The 15,884-nt window shown below is 45.7% G+C and overlaps 1 protein-coding gene across 1 annotated transcript in view; it reads left to right on the top strand.

The window, feature by feature from the left end:
• The window catches only part of robo1 (roundabout, axon guidance receptor, homolog 1 (Drosophila)), a 1,072,119-nt gene that overhangs the window by 1,032,127 nt on the left and 24,108 nt on the right, over positions 1–15,884 (top strand). The window contains exon 28 of the mRNA XM_068041298.1: positions 8,409–8,561. Within this exon, the coding sequence (XP_067897399.1) occupies positions 8,409–8,561 (153 nt within the window). The remainder of the gene's footprint in view (positions 1–8,408; positions 8,562–15,884) is intronic.

The following is a 15,884-nucleotide window of genomic DNA, read 5'->3' as shown; positions in this document are numbered from 1 at the left end:
GAATCTAGCGTAAAGGATGTGATAACAGAACACTTAGAAAATAATGGTAGGGTTGGGAAGAGTCAACACGGATTTATGAAAGAGAAGTCATGTTTCACAAACCTGTTGGAGTTTTTTGAGGAACTAGCAGAATAGATCAGGGAAAACAAGTGGATGCGATATATTTAGATTTTCAGAAAGTTTTTGAAAAGGTCCCACAAAAGAAATTAGTGAACAAAATTAGAGCACATGGGATTGGGGGGAATATACTGGCATGGATTGAGGACTATTTACGGACAGAAAACAGAGAGTAGGAATAAACGGGTCATTATCAGGTTGGCAGGCTGTAACCAGTGGGGTACCAAGTGGTGTCTTTCTGTGCTGTAAATTTTCTATGATTCTATAATTCTATGATCAGGGCTTGGGCCCCAGCTAGTCACAATCTATATCAATGATTTGAATGTGGGAATTAAATGTAATATTTCCTAGTTTGCAGATGACACAAAACTAGGTGGAAGTGTGAGTTGTGAGGAGGATGCAAATATACTTCAAGGGGATTTGGAGAGGCTAAGCAAGTGGGCGAAAATTTGGCAGATGGAATACAATGTGGAGAAATGTGAGGCTATCCACTTTGGTAGGAAAAACAGAAGGCTGGGAAGTGTTGAGCTTCAAAGGGACTTGGGTGTCCTTGTTCATGAATCACTGAAAGCTAACATGCAGGTACAGCAAGCAATTAAGAAGGCAAATGGTTTGTTGGACTTCATTACAAAAGGATTTGAATATAGGAGTAAATATATCTTACTACATTTATATTGAGCCTTGGTGAGACCACACCTGGAGTATTGTGCACAGTTTTGGTCTCCTTACCTAAGGAAAGATATATTTGCCATAGAGGAAGTGCAACGAATGTTCACCAAACTAATTCCTGGGATGGAGGGATTGACCTATGAGGAAAGATTAAATAGACTGGGCCTTTATTCTCTGGAGCTTAGAAGAATGAGAGGTGGTCTCATTCAAACATACAAAATTCTTACAGGGCTCAACAGGGTTGATGCAGGAAGGATATTTTCCCTGGCTGGGGAGTCCTAGAACTAGGGAACACAGTCTCAGACTGAGGGACAGGCCATTTAGGACTGAGATGAGGAGGAATTTCTTCACTCAGAGGGTTGTGAATCTTTAGAATTCTCTGTCCCAGAGGGCTGTGGAGGCTCAATCATTGAGTATGTTCAAGACTGAGATCGATGGATTTCTACATATTAAAAACATCAAGGGTTACAGGGATAGTGCAGGAAAATGGTGTTGAAGTAGAAGATCAGCCATGATCTCATTGAATGGCACTGGATTGGCTCGAAGGGCTGAATGGCCTCGTCCGCTCCTATTTATTATGTTCTTATGTTGACTCTCTCTAATGCCTTCACATTCTTCGTAAAGTGTGGCGGCCAGAACTGGATGCAATGCCTCCAGTTGAGGCCAAACCAGTGCCTTATACAAGTTTAACATAACTTCTTCGCTTTTGTACTCTATGCCCCTATTAATGAAGCCTAGGATACTGTATGCTTTATTAAATGCGCTCTCAATCTGTCCTGCCACCTTCAATGATTTATGCACATATACACCCAGGTCCCTCCGCTCCTGCACCCCCTTTAGAATTGTACCCTTTATTCTGTATTGTCACTCTGCGTTCTTTCTACCAAAATGAATCACTTCACATTTCTCTGCATTAAATTTCATCCGCTACTTGTCCACACATTCCATCAGCAATGTCCTTCTGAAGTTTTACACTATCTTCACAGTGCACAATATTTACAAGTTTTGTATCGCACACTAATTTTGAAATTGTGCTCTGTACACCAAGGGCTAGATCATTGTTATATACCAGGAAAAGCAAGGGTCCAACACTGATCCCTGGAGAACTCCACTACAAACCTTCCTCCAGCCCGAAAAACATCCATTAGCCACTACGCTCTGTTTCCTGTCACTCAGCCAATTTCATATCCATGTTGCTACTGTCCCTTTTATTGCATGAGCTATAACTTGGCGCACAAGCCTGTTGTGTGGCACTTTATCAAATGCCTTTTGGAAGGTCATGTACATGACATCAACAGCATTACCCTCATCAAATCTCTCTGTTACCTCTTCACAAAAGCTCAAGCAAGTGTGCTAAACACCATTTTCCCTTAATAAATCCATACTGGCTTTCCTTAATTAACCCACATTTGTCCAAGTGACTGCTAATTTTGACCTGAATTATCATTTCTAGAAGCTTCCGCACCACCGAGGTTAAACTTACCCAGATTGGGTAAGGACGGCAGGTTTCCTTCCACTTGGGTTTGTATGACAATGCAACAGCTTCATCATCCACAAATCATTTTACTGATTTTTTTTTTTCAAACTGCTACAGTGGGATTTGAATTCATGTTCTCTGGATCATTAATCCAGTAATTTGACCACTACTCATGGTCTTTTCTCCATCCCGCATAGCCCCACCTCCCAGGTTTCATTAAAGTGGATCCCGTGCGGAAGGAAGTGTCTAAGGATGATGGGCGGGGCTTGCTGTTGTGAAACACTGGCACGGAAGGCGTAACAAAATTTATGACGGTGAAATAACTATCACTGTGGAAAAGGACCATTTATGAACATAGGAACGGGTCTATCTGGTCCTCTGCCCCCATCCAGCCTGTCCCACACAATGGTGGTACCTTGTCCATCATCGTCTCCAACCGCCCAAAGCCTCATGATATCCTGGGAGAGGTGAAAACACAAATAAAAACCCCAGGCCAATTTGGGGGAGAAAAATGTGGCAAATTCCTCTTTGACCCACCTCGTTCAGGAGATCATTCTGGCCCTGAATTCCCTTTTTTAAGAGTTGATGTCTGCACCAAGCTCTGGCTTGAAGGAATCCATGTTATGGATGAATCCATCCATCAAGGTGTGGAAAATCCAAGAATACATTGACTGTATTTCAGATAATGTGGGAGGGGTGAAGAAGCAGCGTAGGATCATCCTGTCCACAGCAGAACCTGAAGGGAAAACCAAAGAAAAACTCGAGGAACTTATACTCGCAATCAAGGGAATTCGAAACAATGCCTGAAGTAAGCTAAAATTCACAGAACAAAGCATTAAAGAGGAAGATAATAAGAACCAAGGTTCAGTAGATCTGGGAATATGGAAAACTCAGCGTTCGACTCGGTCCTGAAAGTTTACAAACGGGATCACTGAGGGAGCACTGCACTGTTGGAAAATATATTAAACCAAAGCCCTGTCTGCTCTCTCAGGTGGATCTAAAAGATCTCATGGTCACTCTTTCGAAGAACAGGGGTGTCCTAGGCCAATATTTATCCCTCAATCAACATCCCAAATACAGATTATCTGCTCTTCATCACGTTTCTGTTTGTGGGAGCTTGCTGTGCGTGAATTGGCTGCTGTGTTTCCTACATTGCAATAGTGATTACACTTTAACAAGTGCTTCATTGGCTGTAAAGTGCTTTTGAGAGTTCCTGAGGTCAGGAAAGGCGCTATAGAAATGCAAGTCTTTCGTTTTCTTTTGACTGAATACAAGAAGATTTAGATAGTAGTTAGGGAGCGCAGCAAAGGACAAATTCATTGCAGCTTGAGATCGCTGGGAGGACTCACGATGAACTGAAAAGTTCAAAGATATTGGAAAGTTGCAACCAGTCTAGAGGGCAGGATTTTGCCTCCTGGATCGGGAATCTGCATCAGAACCATTTTTGCGTCCCAATCCCTCACCGGGGGAGGGGGAGGTAGTCACAGCCTGCAATTTTCCCCGATGTCAGCTGCTAATTGGCTGGAGGGTGGGTTTTGCGCAAATTAGTGGCAGTGGGTGTGGGATGGAGGTGGGAAATGTAAAATGGGGTCTCAATTTAGAGGCTTGAGGGCAGCCATTACCATGGCAGCCGTTTTGATTCAGCATGCATGCTGCAGCTTAGCAGGAGGAGAGGCAGAGACCTGGCACCCAGGGCAGGGTTGTCCATGGTTCACAGGTGTAGCCCTTGAGGTGCTGTTGGAGGCAGTGAGTGAGAGGCGAGAGGTCTTGTTTCCAGAGGGTGGCTGGAGGAGACCACCCAGCCAAACAAAACAGGACCGGCTACAGGTGGCAAGCACTGTCAGCAGTCAAAGTGTCATCCTGAGGAACTGGGTGCAGTGCTGCAAGAGGCTTAATGATCCTCTCCGCTCTGGCAAGGTGATTGCAACACTAGACCCAGATGATGGACCTCCCGCTCTCCAGCCTCCAGGGTACACACCAGCTGAGTAGCCTGACGTTACAAGGTGCTCCTGGACATGGGAAATCTGTGTGCCCAGGGTAATTAATGACCCAGCATCCATAGCCAGCGCCCTAGTACTGAGGACCTGGCAGTACTGATACATGTATCTGGTCATTTAAATGAGCCGCTGGCATTGGTGAGGGAGGGCAGCGTTGCCTTATCTCTTTTTTTTTGTCCTTGCAGGAGAAGAGGGCACAGAATTCCTGGGAGAGGGAGGAGTTCTCCAGCTCACCATCATCACACTCATGGAGGAGGCAGTGATGGTAATCACTAGGGTGGCCCTGTATGACCAGGTGGGCGATGGAGAGATGGAAGTGCCTGGAGGGGAAGTGAAAGATATTGAATTTTGTAGATGAAGAGGATGAAGTGAGCACCTCCCCATCTGATAGCATGCCAGCGACTCAGCTGCATTGGGAAGCCTCAGCTCAGCAGAGTTCTCATGACCTCCTCCTTCTGTCTCCCCCAGGGTCACGCATGGAGGGGGAGCATGAAAGTGCAGCAGCATCACCTCTCAAGAATCCAAACCAGCAGTTCCAGCACCTTCACATGATTCAAGCACATTCTCCATCAGCACAGATACACGCACCGGTGGGTTCTGACGCAGGATTAGAAAGGGTTGCACTGGGTGAAGAGCACGGCACTGGTGAGCAGGAGGAAGTGAAGGAGGCAGAGGCAGCTGTGAGCAGACCCCTTGGAGGATGGAGGACAGACATAGCCTGCTCAGCTGGGTGGAGATGCAGGGCCCCAGGAGTCACAAGCAAGGCGGCTCTGCTTTGCCCAGCAGTGAGAGATGTGTTCCCACATGTCAGAGTTCCCTGAGGCAGTGCGGGGTCATGGGCAAAGAATGGAGGAGCCCATTCAGCTCATGTACACCACCATGGCTCAGGGCTTTGAAATCTCCTCCATTGAAAGAGTGGCCACCTCACAGAGAGCCATTTGGGGCAGTACTTGGAGTGGATGCAGGAACAGCAGGAATGCATGTCACATTCTGTGGCATGGACCGGTCAGTGGCACTAATAGCACAGAGAGGCATGGAGTGGATGCCAGTTACAGCCCAGCTGGTAGTCTCCTCCAGCCATTCGGAGTTCCATCCGAGGGCTGAGGCTGTCACTGAAGAGAATAAGGGTGCCACCTGTCACGGGGCACCATCATCATCATCATCATTGGCCTCCTTCGCCCCTCTAACTCAGGAACCATCTATTCAGCAGGGCTCTTTGATGGAGGCTGCCCCTGTATTAACACTTACTGGCACCTCCACAATGGAACGACTGCCACGGACATCTCAGCCACAAACAGACACACGCAAGCAGGCGTGTGAGGCCACAAGGGGAGCACTGCGTAGAAATGACTGAGCATGGAGGTCACTGTGTTGGGAAGAGCACTGAGTGGTTCACGGGGGTTTATTTCACCTGTAAGTGTGCACTTTGTGATTTATTGTTAACACTGTAAATGTTGAGACATGATCCCAGACGTGTGAGCTTCCCTTCTTTAATGGAAAGACTGGAAAAGAGGGATGATGTGGTGAAGGGAAGCCATGGTCTTTGAACAGGGACAGTGGGACCAATGGACAGATGTGCACCATGCATTGGAGGTAAGAGTGGATTTATTCAAAGTTGTGTTTTCAATGGAAGTGTTCTCACAGGAAGAGCAAAGTGAGTTCAAGAGTGTTCAGTCCAGCTGGATGAGAAGTGATCAGGTGAAACTTGCCTGGATCAGATGTGCCCTTGGTATTCACACCATCCTGATGAGAGGTTAGACTCCTGAGTTGGCCCCGGCCATCTCCCTGCACAGCCTGGGCACTGATCTGTTCTGCATCTTGCTCCTCCTCCTCCGACGATGACGAATGTTGTTGGTCTAGTGCCTCACCCTCTTCAAGGTCCACTCCTCTCTGCAGGGCCATGTTATGGACTGCACAGTAGATCACTACAGTCTGTGAGACCCTTGAAGGAGTGTACTACAGAACCCCACCTGACTGATCTAGGCACTGGAACCATATCTTCAGAAGCCCAATGGCCTGTTCAATGGTGATCCTTGTGAGCAGATGGCACCCCTGTGTCTCCGTCTTGGGGTCATGTAAAGGGGTGAGCAGCCATCTCTTCAAGGGATATTCCTTGTCCCCTAAAATCCATTTACAGAGTTTGGGTGGTGACATGAAGAGCTGTGGCCCCCTGGACTGCCAGAGAATATGAAGGCATCATGGCGGCTGCCAGGATAGTGAGTGAACGCATGCAGGAAGCTCTTGTTAAGGTCATAGACCAGCTGAACATTGAGGGATTGGAAGCCGTTCCTGTTGATCAATATCACTGGCCACTCACTCAGCACCTTGATGATGTCATGTACCTGCTGGAATCCAGTGATCGAGGTGAACCGCACTGTCCTTGGCGCCTGAGAAGACCCATCTGTTTGAAATTGTATGTACTGCCCTGCTCTCGCCAATGGGGCATCAGTAAGCTGCGAGATGCAATGGTGTGCTGCTGCTGCTGGCGAGAAGCTGCCAAGGCCCACTGCTGATTTTTGGAAGGAGACAGAGGTGAAGAAGTTCAAAGCCACAGTGACTTTGATAGCTACTGGCAGGGCATGACGAGCGTCACTGTGAGATCTGAGGTCTTCCTCAACGAGGGCACAAATCTCAGATACCATCTGGCTAGATAGGCGCAGTCCCCATGCAGCGTTGATGGCCTTGATGGAGATCAGCTCTGATCACAATGTTTACTGGCCACCTCTCCTGACACTTATGGCCTCACAGCTCTTGGCGGTCACGACCCCCTCCAGTCCCCCAGCATACACAGACCATTTTCTGTCCTAGCTCTGATCACCTAATGGCACTTGTGTGTTAATGGATGAGTGCTCCTTTTAACTGTGCACCCTTTAATGGGCCCACCTAATTGCATTGCATGGCCATGACTGTTTTGCCACCTCCTTCCACTCTGGCTGTTCCTGATCCATCATGTAAACTGTGCCTCCCCACAAACATTCCAAAGTAGCCCTTAATGAGCTGTTAACAAGATCAGTTGGCTTATTATTGTCGGATCCCACCTCCCCCCCACCCCCCCCCCCCCCCCCACCCACCCCTTAGCAAAATTGCCGGCGGTCCGAACGGCGACAGCAACTGGTATGCCAGCCGACGGCACAAATTTTTACATCCACCCACCTCCGGACTTGCCGCCATTGGGGCCTAAACATCCTGCCCATAGAATGGTTACGGCACGGAAGGAGACTATTCAAGCCATTGTGTCTATGCCAGTTCTCTGTAAGAGCTGCTCAGCCAGTGCCACGCCCTTACAATTTCCCTGTAGTCCTGCAGACATTTTCTCTTCAGGTAATTGTCCAATTTCCCTTCGAAAGCCACAATTGAATTTGCCTCCGTTACACTCTCAGGCAGTGCATTCCAGATCCTAACCACTCACTGCGTAAAATGCTTTTCCTCATTTCGCTTTTGGTTCTTTTGCCAATCACCTTAAATCCACGTCCTCCAGTTCTTGACATATTTATCGTAGCAGACTACTGTACCTAATATACATTTAGTGTCTAATTTCAGTAAGGCTGTGTGTCAGCCTTGGTTCAGTGGGTAGCAGTCTCACCTCTGAGTCAGAAGGTTGTGGGTTCAAGTCCCACTCCAAAGAGTTGAGCATAAAAGTCTAGGCTGACACTCCCAGTGCAGTCCTGAAGGAGCACTGCACTGCAGGAGGTGCCACCTTTCAGGTGTGATGTTAAACAAAGGCTCCACCTGCCCTCTCAGATTTCAACCAAGAGGCAATGCTAAACTAGCTCAGCTGCTCTTTCTGAGTAAGAGGCTCAGGTGTCTTTAAGTGTATAGGACTTGAGTTATGACATGTTGCTGGACACAGAAACAGAATGGACCAAGCTAGGGTGTTGAAAACTTGTAGGAGGAAAAGGTGGCTGAGGGAGTGAAGCACCCACAATTATGAGGCTTAGATAGAGAAAAAGACAGTGTGTTAGGCCTTGATTTCAACACAGTGGGAGAGGATGGGAGATTTGGAGGCAAGAGAGGAGAATGTTAAGAGGACCACTGAGAATTGATGGAAGAGAGAGACAAGAAAGGGTGTGATGGAGGTTTACTTGCTCAGTTAATTAATTTATGCCCATTGTAAAACTCATTTTTCTTCTTTCCCCTCTTTACCACAGGCCGTCGGCATTTCCCCTCATCACACTGTCCTCGACCCACGAGCCCTTTCTCCACTGACAGCAATGCAAGTGCCGCAGTGATGCAGAAAACCCGCCCAATAAAGAAACAGAAACAACAGGCAGGGCACGTGCGTCGAGAGATATTCACTGACGGTATGTGCAATGCATAGTAAAACCTTTTAACCCTCTATCAGGGCAGCAACAGAGAAGCCTCTCGCTAAAGTAATACCCTTAGTGCTGACATTGAGCATGTGACCCATTCTGCCAGACATGGCTTAACTCAGAGTTCCCAACAGACCAAACCGTTCCTCAGCATGTGACTCAGGATGCCTCCACACTGACCTGCAAGTACACATGATTAGTGACTCTCCAAAACATTCAATCAGCTACTGTTCAACGATCAAAACCAGATAATGGGGGAGGAATTGACACATGGATTGAGATTGAATGCTTAAACCTAATGTTTAGATGAGGAATTCTATGCAATTAGAGGGAATGCAAAGGCATCTCAACATTGGAATTCGGTACAATGGGAGTGAATGGGAAGGGGTTTGGGTCCATTGGGTTTCTGTACAATGGGAGTCAATGGGAAGGGGTTTGGATCCATTGAGATTGTGTACAATGAGACTGAATGGGAGGGGTTTGGGTCCATTGGGATTCTGTACAATGGAAGTGAATGGGAAGGGGTTTGGTCCATTGGGATTCTGTACAATGGGAGTCAATGGGAAGGTGTTTGGGTCCATTGAGCTTGTGTATAATAGGACTGAATGGGAGGGGTTTGGGTCCGTTGGGATTGTGTACAATCGGAGTGAATGGGAAGGGGTTTGGTGCATTGGGATTCTGTACAATGGGAGTTAATGGGAAGGGGTTTGGGTCCATTGAATTTGTGTATAATGGGACTGAATGGGAGGGGTTTGGGTCCATTGGAATTGTGTATAATGGGACTGAATGGGAGGGGTTTGGGTCCTTTGGGATTGTGTATAATGGGAGTTAATGGGAAGGGGTTTGGGTCCATTGGGATTCTGTACAATAGGAGTGAATGGGAAGGGGTTTGGTTCCATTGGGATTGTGTATAATGGGACTGAATGGGAAGGGGTTTGGTTCCATTGGGATTGTGTATAATGGGACTGAATGGGAAGGGGTTTGGGTCCATTGGGATTCTGTACAATAGGAGTGAATGGGAAGGGGTTTGTGTTCATTGGGATTCTGTACAATGGGAGTCAATCGCAAGGAGTTTGGGTCCATTGAGTTTGTGTATAATGGGACTGAATGGGAGGGGTTTGGGTCCGTTGGGATTGTGTACAATAGGAGTGAATGGGAAGGGGTTTAGTTCCATTGGGATTGTGTATAATGGGACTGAATGGGAGGGGTTTGGGTCCATTGGGATTGTGTACAATAGGAGTGAATGGGAAGGGGTTTGGTTCCATTGGGATTGTGTACAATAGGAGTGAATGGGAAGAGGTTTGGTTCCATTTGGATTGTGTGTAATGGGACAGAATGGGAGGGGTTTGGATCCATTGGGATTGTGTACAATAGGAGTGAATGGGAAGGGGTTTGGTTCCATTGGGATTGTGTACAATAGGAGTGAATGGGAAGAGGTTTGGTTCCATTTGGATTGTGTGTAATGGGACAGAATGGGAGGGGTTTGGATCCATTGGGATTGTGTACAATAGGAGTGAATGGGAAGGGGTTTGTGTTCATTGGGATTCTGTACAATGGGAATCAATCGGAAGGGGTTTGGGTCCATTGAGTTTGTGTATAATGGGACTGAATGGGAGGGGTTTGGGTCCATTGGGATTGTGTACAATAGGAGTGAATGGGAAGGGGTTTGGTTCCATTGGGATTGTGTACAATAGGAGTGAATGGGAAGAGGTTTGGTTCCATTTGGATTGTGTGTAATGGGACAGAATGGGAGGGGTTTGGATCCATTGGGATTGTGTACAATAGGAGTGAATGGGAAGGGGTTTGTGTTCATTGGGATTCTGTACAATGGGAATCAATCGGAAGGGGTTTGGTTCCATTGGGATTGTGTACAATAGGAGTGAATGGGAAGGGGTTTGGTTCCATTGGGATTGTGTATAATGGGACTGAATGGGAGGGGTTTGGGTCCGTTGGGATTGTGTACAATAGGAGTGAATGGGAAGGGGTTTGGTTCCATTGGGATTGTGTATAATGGGACTGAATGGGAGGGGTTTGGGTCCGTTGGGATTGTGTACAATAGGAGTGAATGGGAAGGGCTTTGTGTACAATGGGATTGTGTACAATAGGAGTGAATGGGAAGGGGTTTGTGTACAATGGGAGTCAATCGGAAGGGGTTTGGGTCCATTGAGTTTGTGTATAATGGGACTGAATGGGAGGGGTTTGGGTCCATTGGGATTGTGTACAATAGGAGTGAATGGGAAGGGGTTTGGTTCCATTGGGATTGTGTATAATGGGACTGAATGGGAAGGGGTTTGGTTCCATTGGGATTGTGTACAATAGGAGTGAATGGGAAGGGGTTTGGGTCCGTTGGGATTGTGTACAATAGGAGTGAATGGGAAGGGCTTTGTGTACAATGGGATTGTGTACAATAGGAGTGAATGGGAAGGGGTTTAGTTCCATTGGGATTGTGTATAATGGGACTGAATGGGAGGGGTTTGGGTCCATTGGGATTGTGTACAATAGGAGTGAATGGGAAGGGGTATGTGTTCATTGGGATTCTGTACAATGGGAATCAATCGGAAGGGGTTTGGGTCCATTGAGTTTGCGTATAATGGGACTGAATGGGAGGGGTTTGGGTCCGTTGGGATTGTGTACAATAGGAGTGAATGGGAAGGGGTTTGGTTCCGTTGGGATTGTGTATAATGGGACTGAATGGGAAGGGGTTTGGTTCCATTGGGATTGTGTACAATAGGAGTGAATGGGAAGGGGTTTGGTTCCATTGGGATTGTGCATAATGGGACTGAATGGGAGGGGTTTGGGTCCGTTGGGATTGTGTACAATAGGAGTGAATGGGAAGGGGTTTGTGTACAATGGGAGTCAATTGGAAGGGGTTTGGGTCCATTGAGTTTGTGTATAATGGGACTGAATGGGAGGGGTTTGGGTCCATTGGGATTGTGTACAATAGGAGTGAATGGGAAGGGGTTTGGTTCCATTGGGATTGTGTACAATAGGAGTGAATGGGAAGGGGTTTGTGTACAATGGGAGTCAATTGGAAGGGGTTTGGGTCCATTGAGTTTGTGTATAATGGGACTGAATGGGAGGGGTTTGGGTCCATTGGGATTGTGTACAATAGGAGTGAATGGGAGGGGTTTGGGTCCATTGGGATTGTGTACAATAGGACTGAATGGGAAGGGGTTTGGGTCCATTGGGATTGTGTACAATAGGAGTGAATGGGAAGAGGTTTGGTTCCATTTGGATTGTGTGTAATGGGACTGAATGGGAGGGGTTTGGGTCCATTGGGATTGTGTACAATAGGACTGAATGGGAGGGGTTTGGGTCCATTGGGATTGTGTACAATAGGAGTGAATGGGAGGGGTTTGGGTCCGTTGGTATTGTATATAATGGGACTGAATGGGAGGGGTTTGGGTCCATTGGGATTGTGTACAATAGGAGTGAATGGGAAGGGGTTTGGTTCCATTGGGATTGTGTATAATGGGACTGAATGGGAGGGGTTTGGGTCCATTGGGATTGTGTACAATAAGAGTGAATGGGAAGGGGTTTGTGTTCATTGGGATTCTGCACAATGGGAGTCAATCGGAAGGGGTTTGGTTCCATTGAGTTTGTGTATAATGGGACTGAATGGGAGGGGTTTGAGTCCGTCGGGATTGTGTACAATAGGAGTGAATGGGAAGGGGTTTGTGTACAATGGGAGTCAATCGGAAGGGGTTTGGGTCCATTGAGTTTGTGTATAATGGGACTGAATGGGAGGGGTTTGGGTCCATTGGGATTGTGTACAATAGGACTGAATGGGAGGGGTTTGGTTCCATTTGGATTGTGTACAATAGGAGTGAATGGGAAGGGGTTTGGTTCCATTGGGATTGTGTATAATGGGACTGAATGGGAGGGGTTTGGGTCCGTTGGGATTGTGTACAATAGGAGTGAATGGGAAGGGGTTTGGTTCCATTTGGATTGTGTACAATAGGAGTGAATGGGAAGGGGTTTGGTTCCATTGGGATTGTGTATAATGGGACTGAATGGGAGGGGTTTGGGTCCATTGGGATTGTGTACAATAGGAGTGAATGGGAAGGGGTTTGTGTTCATTGGAATTCTGTACAATGGGAGTCAATCGGAAGGGGTTTGGTTCCATTGGGATTGTGTATAATGGGACTGAATGGGAGGGGTTTGGGTCCATTGGGATTGTGTACAATAGGAGTGAATGGGAAGGGGTTTGTGTTCATTGGAATTCTGTACAATGGGAGTCAATCGGAAGGGGTTTGGTTCCATTGGGATTGTGTATAATGGGACTGAATGGGAGGTGTTTGGGTCCATTGGGATTGTGTACAATAGGAGTGAATGGGAAGGGGTTTGTGTTCATTGGAATTCTGTACAATGGGAGTCAATCGGAAGGGGTTTGTTCCATTGGGATTGTGTATAATGGGACTGAATGGGAAGTGCTTTGGTTCCTTGAAGGTACTCAGATTTTATCATTGACAGGGACATAACTGTTTGTGTTGATCAGGAAGCAGTGAGATTGATTGATTGTATCTGGGACATCATCATTTAATTCAAATTCAGGTTTTGTAGGTAATGAACAGAATTGACAAGAGTTGTTTGCGGTTTTGGATTCAAATTCCAGCAACACAGTAAGTCCGGTGGGTGCATTCTATTCGATGGAGATGAAAAGCAGACAATAAAACTGGGGTCAAGAGACAATTATAAAGGAAAGAAAGAACTTGCATTTTTCTCGCGGTTTCATGACCCCAGAGCTCTTCACGGCTAGTGAAGTACTTTTTTGGACTGTCTTAATGTAAGGAAATGCGGCAGCCGAATTATGTGCAGCAATGTCCCACAAACAGTGATGTGATAATTGGAAGATAATCTGTTTACTGTGATGTTGATTGAACAATAAACTTCCCTCCTTTTTCATTTGCCAATGAGAACTGATCCCTTCCCCATCCCTCTATCAGTAGAGGAGAAACGGGCCCACAACACCGGGTCACCTGTTTGTCTGCCTCTCTCTCTTCATTTTTGTTTCTCTTTACCTGTTTCTCTTATTCTTCTCTTCTGTTTTGTCAGTTTTTCTTTTTCTCTATGTCTGTTATGTTGCTCTTCATCTCTTTCTTTCTATCTTTGTGTTTCTGTGGCTCCCTGTGTGCTCTTCTCTTTTCATTCTCTTATTCTCTCTCTTTCTCCGTTTCTTTTGTTCTTTTCTATCTGTGTTGCTTTCTCTGCCTGTTTTTTTCACTCAGTTCCTCTCTGTCTTTATTTCTTTCTCTATTTTCTCTATTATTTTCTTTCTCTATTGCTTTCTTTCTCTGTTTCTCTGTCTCTGTTCATCTCTCTATATTTTTTTTTCCCTGTGTCTCTTTCTCTCTGTTGCTGATTTTACTCTCTATTTCTTTTCCTCTTTCTCTCCCTCTCTATCCTGGGACTCTGAGAAGCCTGATTGAGAAAATGCACTGAAGCGATATTTTGATTGATCATTAAATGACCACACCATACTAATACAACTCAATAATAAGAGAAATAGGGAAAGGATCAGTTCTCAATGGCAAATGAAAAAGGAGGGAAGTTACATTAAACCTATCTGGCACCTTGGTTAGATCACATTTGGAGTACTATGCACATTTCTGGTCTCCGTTACTAAAAGGTTACAGAGGTACTGAAAAGGTGCAAAGGGATTTACAAGGATGATATCAGAATTGAGAGGTTACAACTATTAGGAATGAGTGAACAAGTTGGGGCACTTTCTCTTAAAAAAAAAGAGAAGGCTGAGGGATGACCTAATAGAGGTCTTTAAAATAATGAAGGGCAGATACAGAGATGTTTCCACTTTGGCACATAGAAACAGGAGAAGGCCATTTAGTCCCTCAAGCCTGTTCTGCCATTTAATGAGATCATGCTGATCTGTAATCTATCCCCATTTACCCACCTTTGCCCTATATCCCTTAATACCTTTGGTTTACAAAAATCTATCAAACTCATTTTTAAAATTAATCGTTGATCCAGTTTCAATTGCCGTTTGTGGAAGAGAGTTCCAAACTTCTACCACCCTTTACCTGCAGAAGTGTTTCCTAATTTCACTCCTGAAAGATCTGGCTCTAATTTTTCGACTATGCCCCTTAGTCCAAGACTCCCCAACCAGCAGAAATACTTTTCCCCAATCTACTCTATCTGATCTCCTTAATATCTTGAAAACTTGGAACAAATCATCTCTTAACCTTCTAAATGATCGGGAAGACCAAAACTACGGAGTCATCAATATAAAATAGCCACTAATAAATCTAATAGGGAATTCAGGCGAAACCACTTTACCTTGAGAATGGATAGAATGTGGAACGTGCTACCACAGGGAGTGGTTGAGGTGAACAGTATAAATTCATTTCAGAGGAAGCGAGATAAATACATGAGGGAGAGATGAATACAAGGATATGTTATAGGATTAGATAAAGTAGGGTAGGAGGAGGCTCGTGTGGAACATAAATGCTAGCATAAACCATCTGGGCCAAATAGTCTGCTTCTGTGCTGTAAATTCTATGTAAGTATGAAAATATCTCTAAAATGTTGCTCAAAGGAGGAGGTGGATAAGAAAGGGGCTGTCTCACCACTCGGAATGCCTTGTGTGAGCATTAGGTACATAACAGAGGCTGCTGTCTCTCTCCAGTGCACGCAGAAATATCTCAAAAGCCTTCTGGAGTCAGATTGAACTGCGATATCCCCATTGGTTCTTTGATTACTGGGTGAATGCCAACATGACCCAGGTGCACAGCAGTCTTGGCCGGGACCCGATACAGTACAATATCAGATAGTGTTGAGAAAAAAAGGCAACACTTCAAATTAAAGGGTGAAGATAAGAGTCCCAGGCAAATTACTTTTGTGTGCCAAACAAAAAAATGAGGTATTGAATTTATTTTTTTCCCTTAGTCAACTGATAAGAAATTCCAGAGAGAAATGGCAGAAATGCAGCTTTAATCCTGGATAAGCATCTTCAATATCAATGTTTGGTTCGGCAATACCAGATGATGCACTTTATCTTTCTTGCTATGTCTGCTTTAATGTCTCTATTCTTCCCTAATTCTGTCTCAGTCTCTGCACATGTGTTTGTTTGTCTGTGTCTCTTTTTCAGTTTCTCTCTCAGTCTGACTGACTCTGTTTCTTTGTGTTTATGTATGGGGGCTTTTCTCGGCCTTTTGCTGTCTCTCCTTCAATGAATATGTCTGTCTCTCTGTTCCTTTGTCTCTTTCTCTCTTTCAGTGACCATTACTCTCCTCTCTTACTCTTTGCATTTCCCTGTTTCTCTTTCTTCCTCTTTTTTTATTTCCCAACAACTCTTGT

The sequence above is a fragment of the Heterodontus francisci genome, chromosome 10 (assembly GCF_036365525.1).
Source record: "Heterodontus francisci isolate sHetFra1 chromosome 10, sHetFra1.hap1, whole genome shotgun sequence".
NCBI classification, from domain to species: domain Eukaryota; kingdom Metazoa; phylum Chordata; class Chondrichthyes; order Heterodontiformes; family Heterodontidae; genus Heterodontus; species Heterodontus francisci.
Note: the sequence above shows the minus strand (reverse complement) of the source record. Positions and strands in the feature narration are given on the sequence as shown.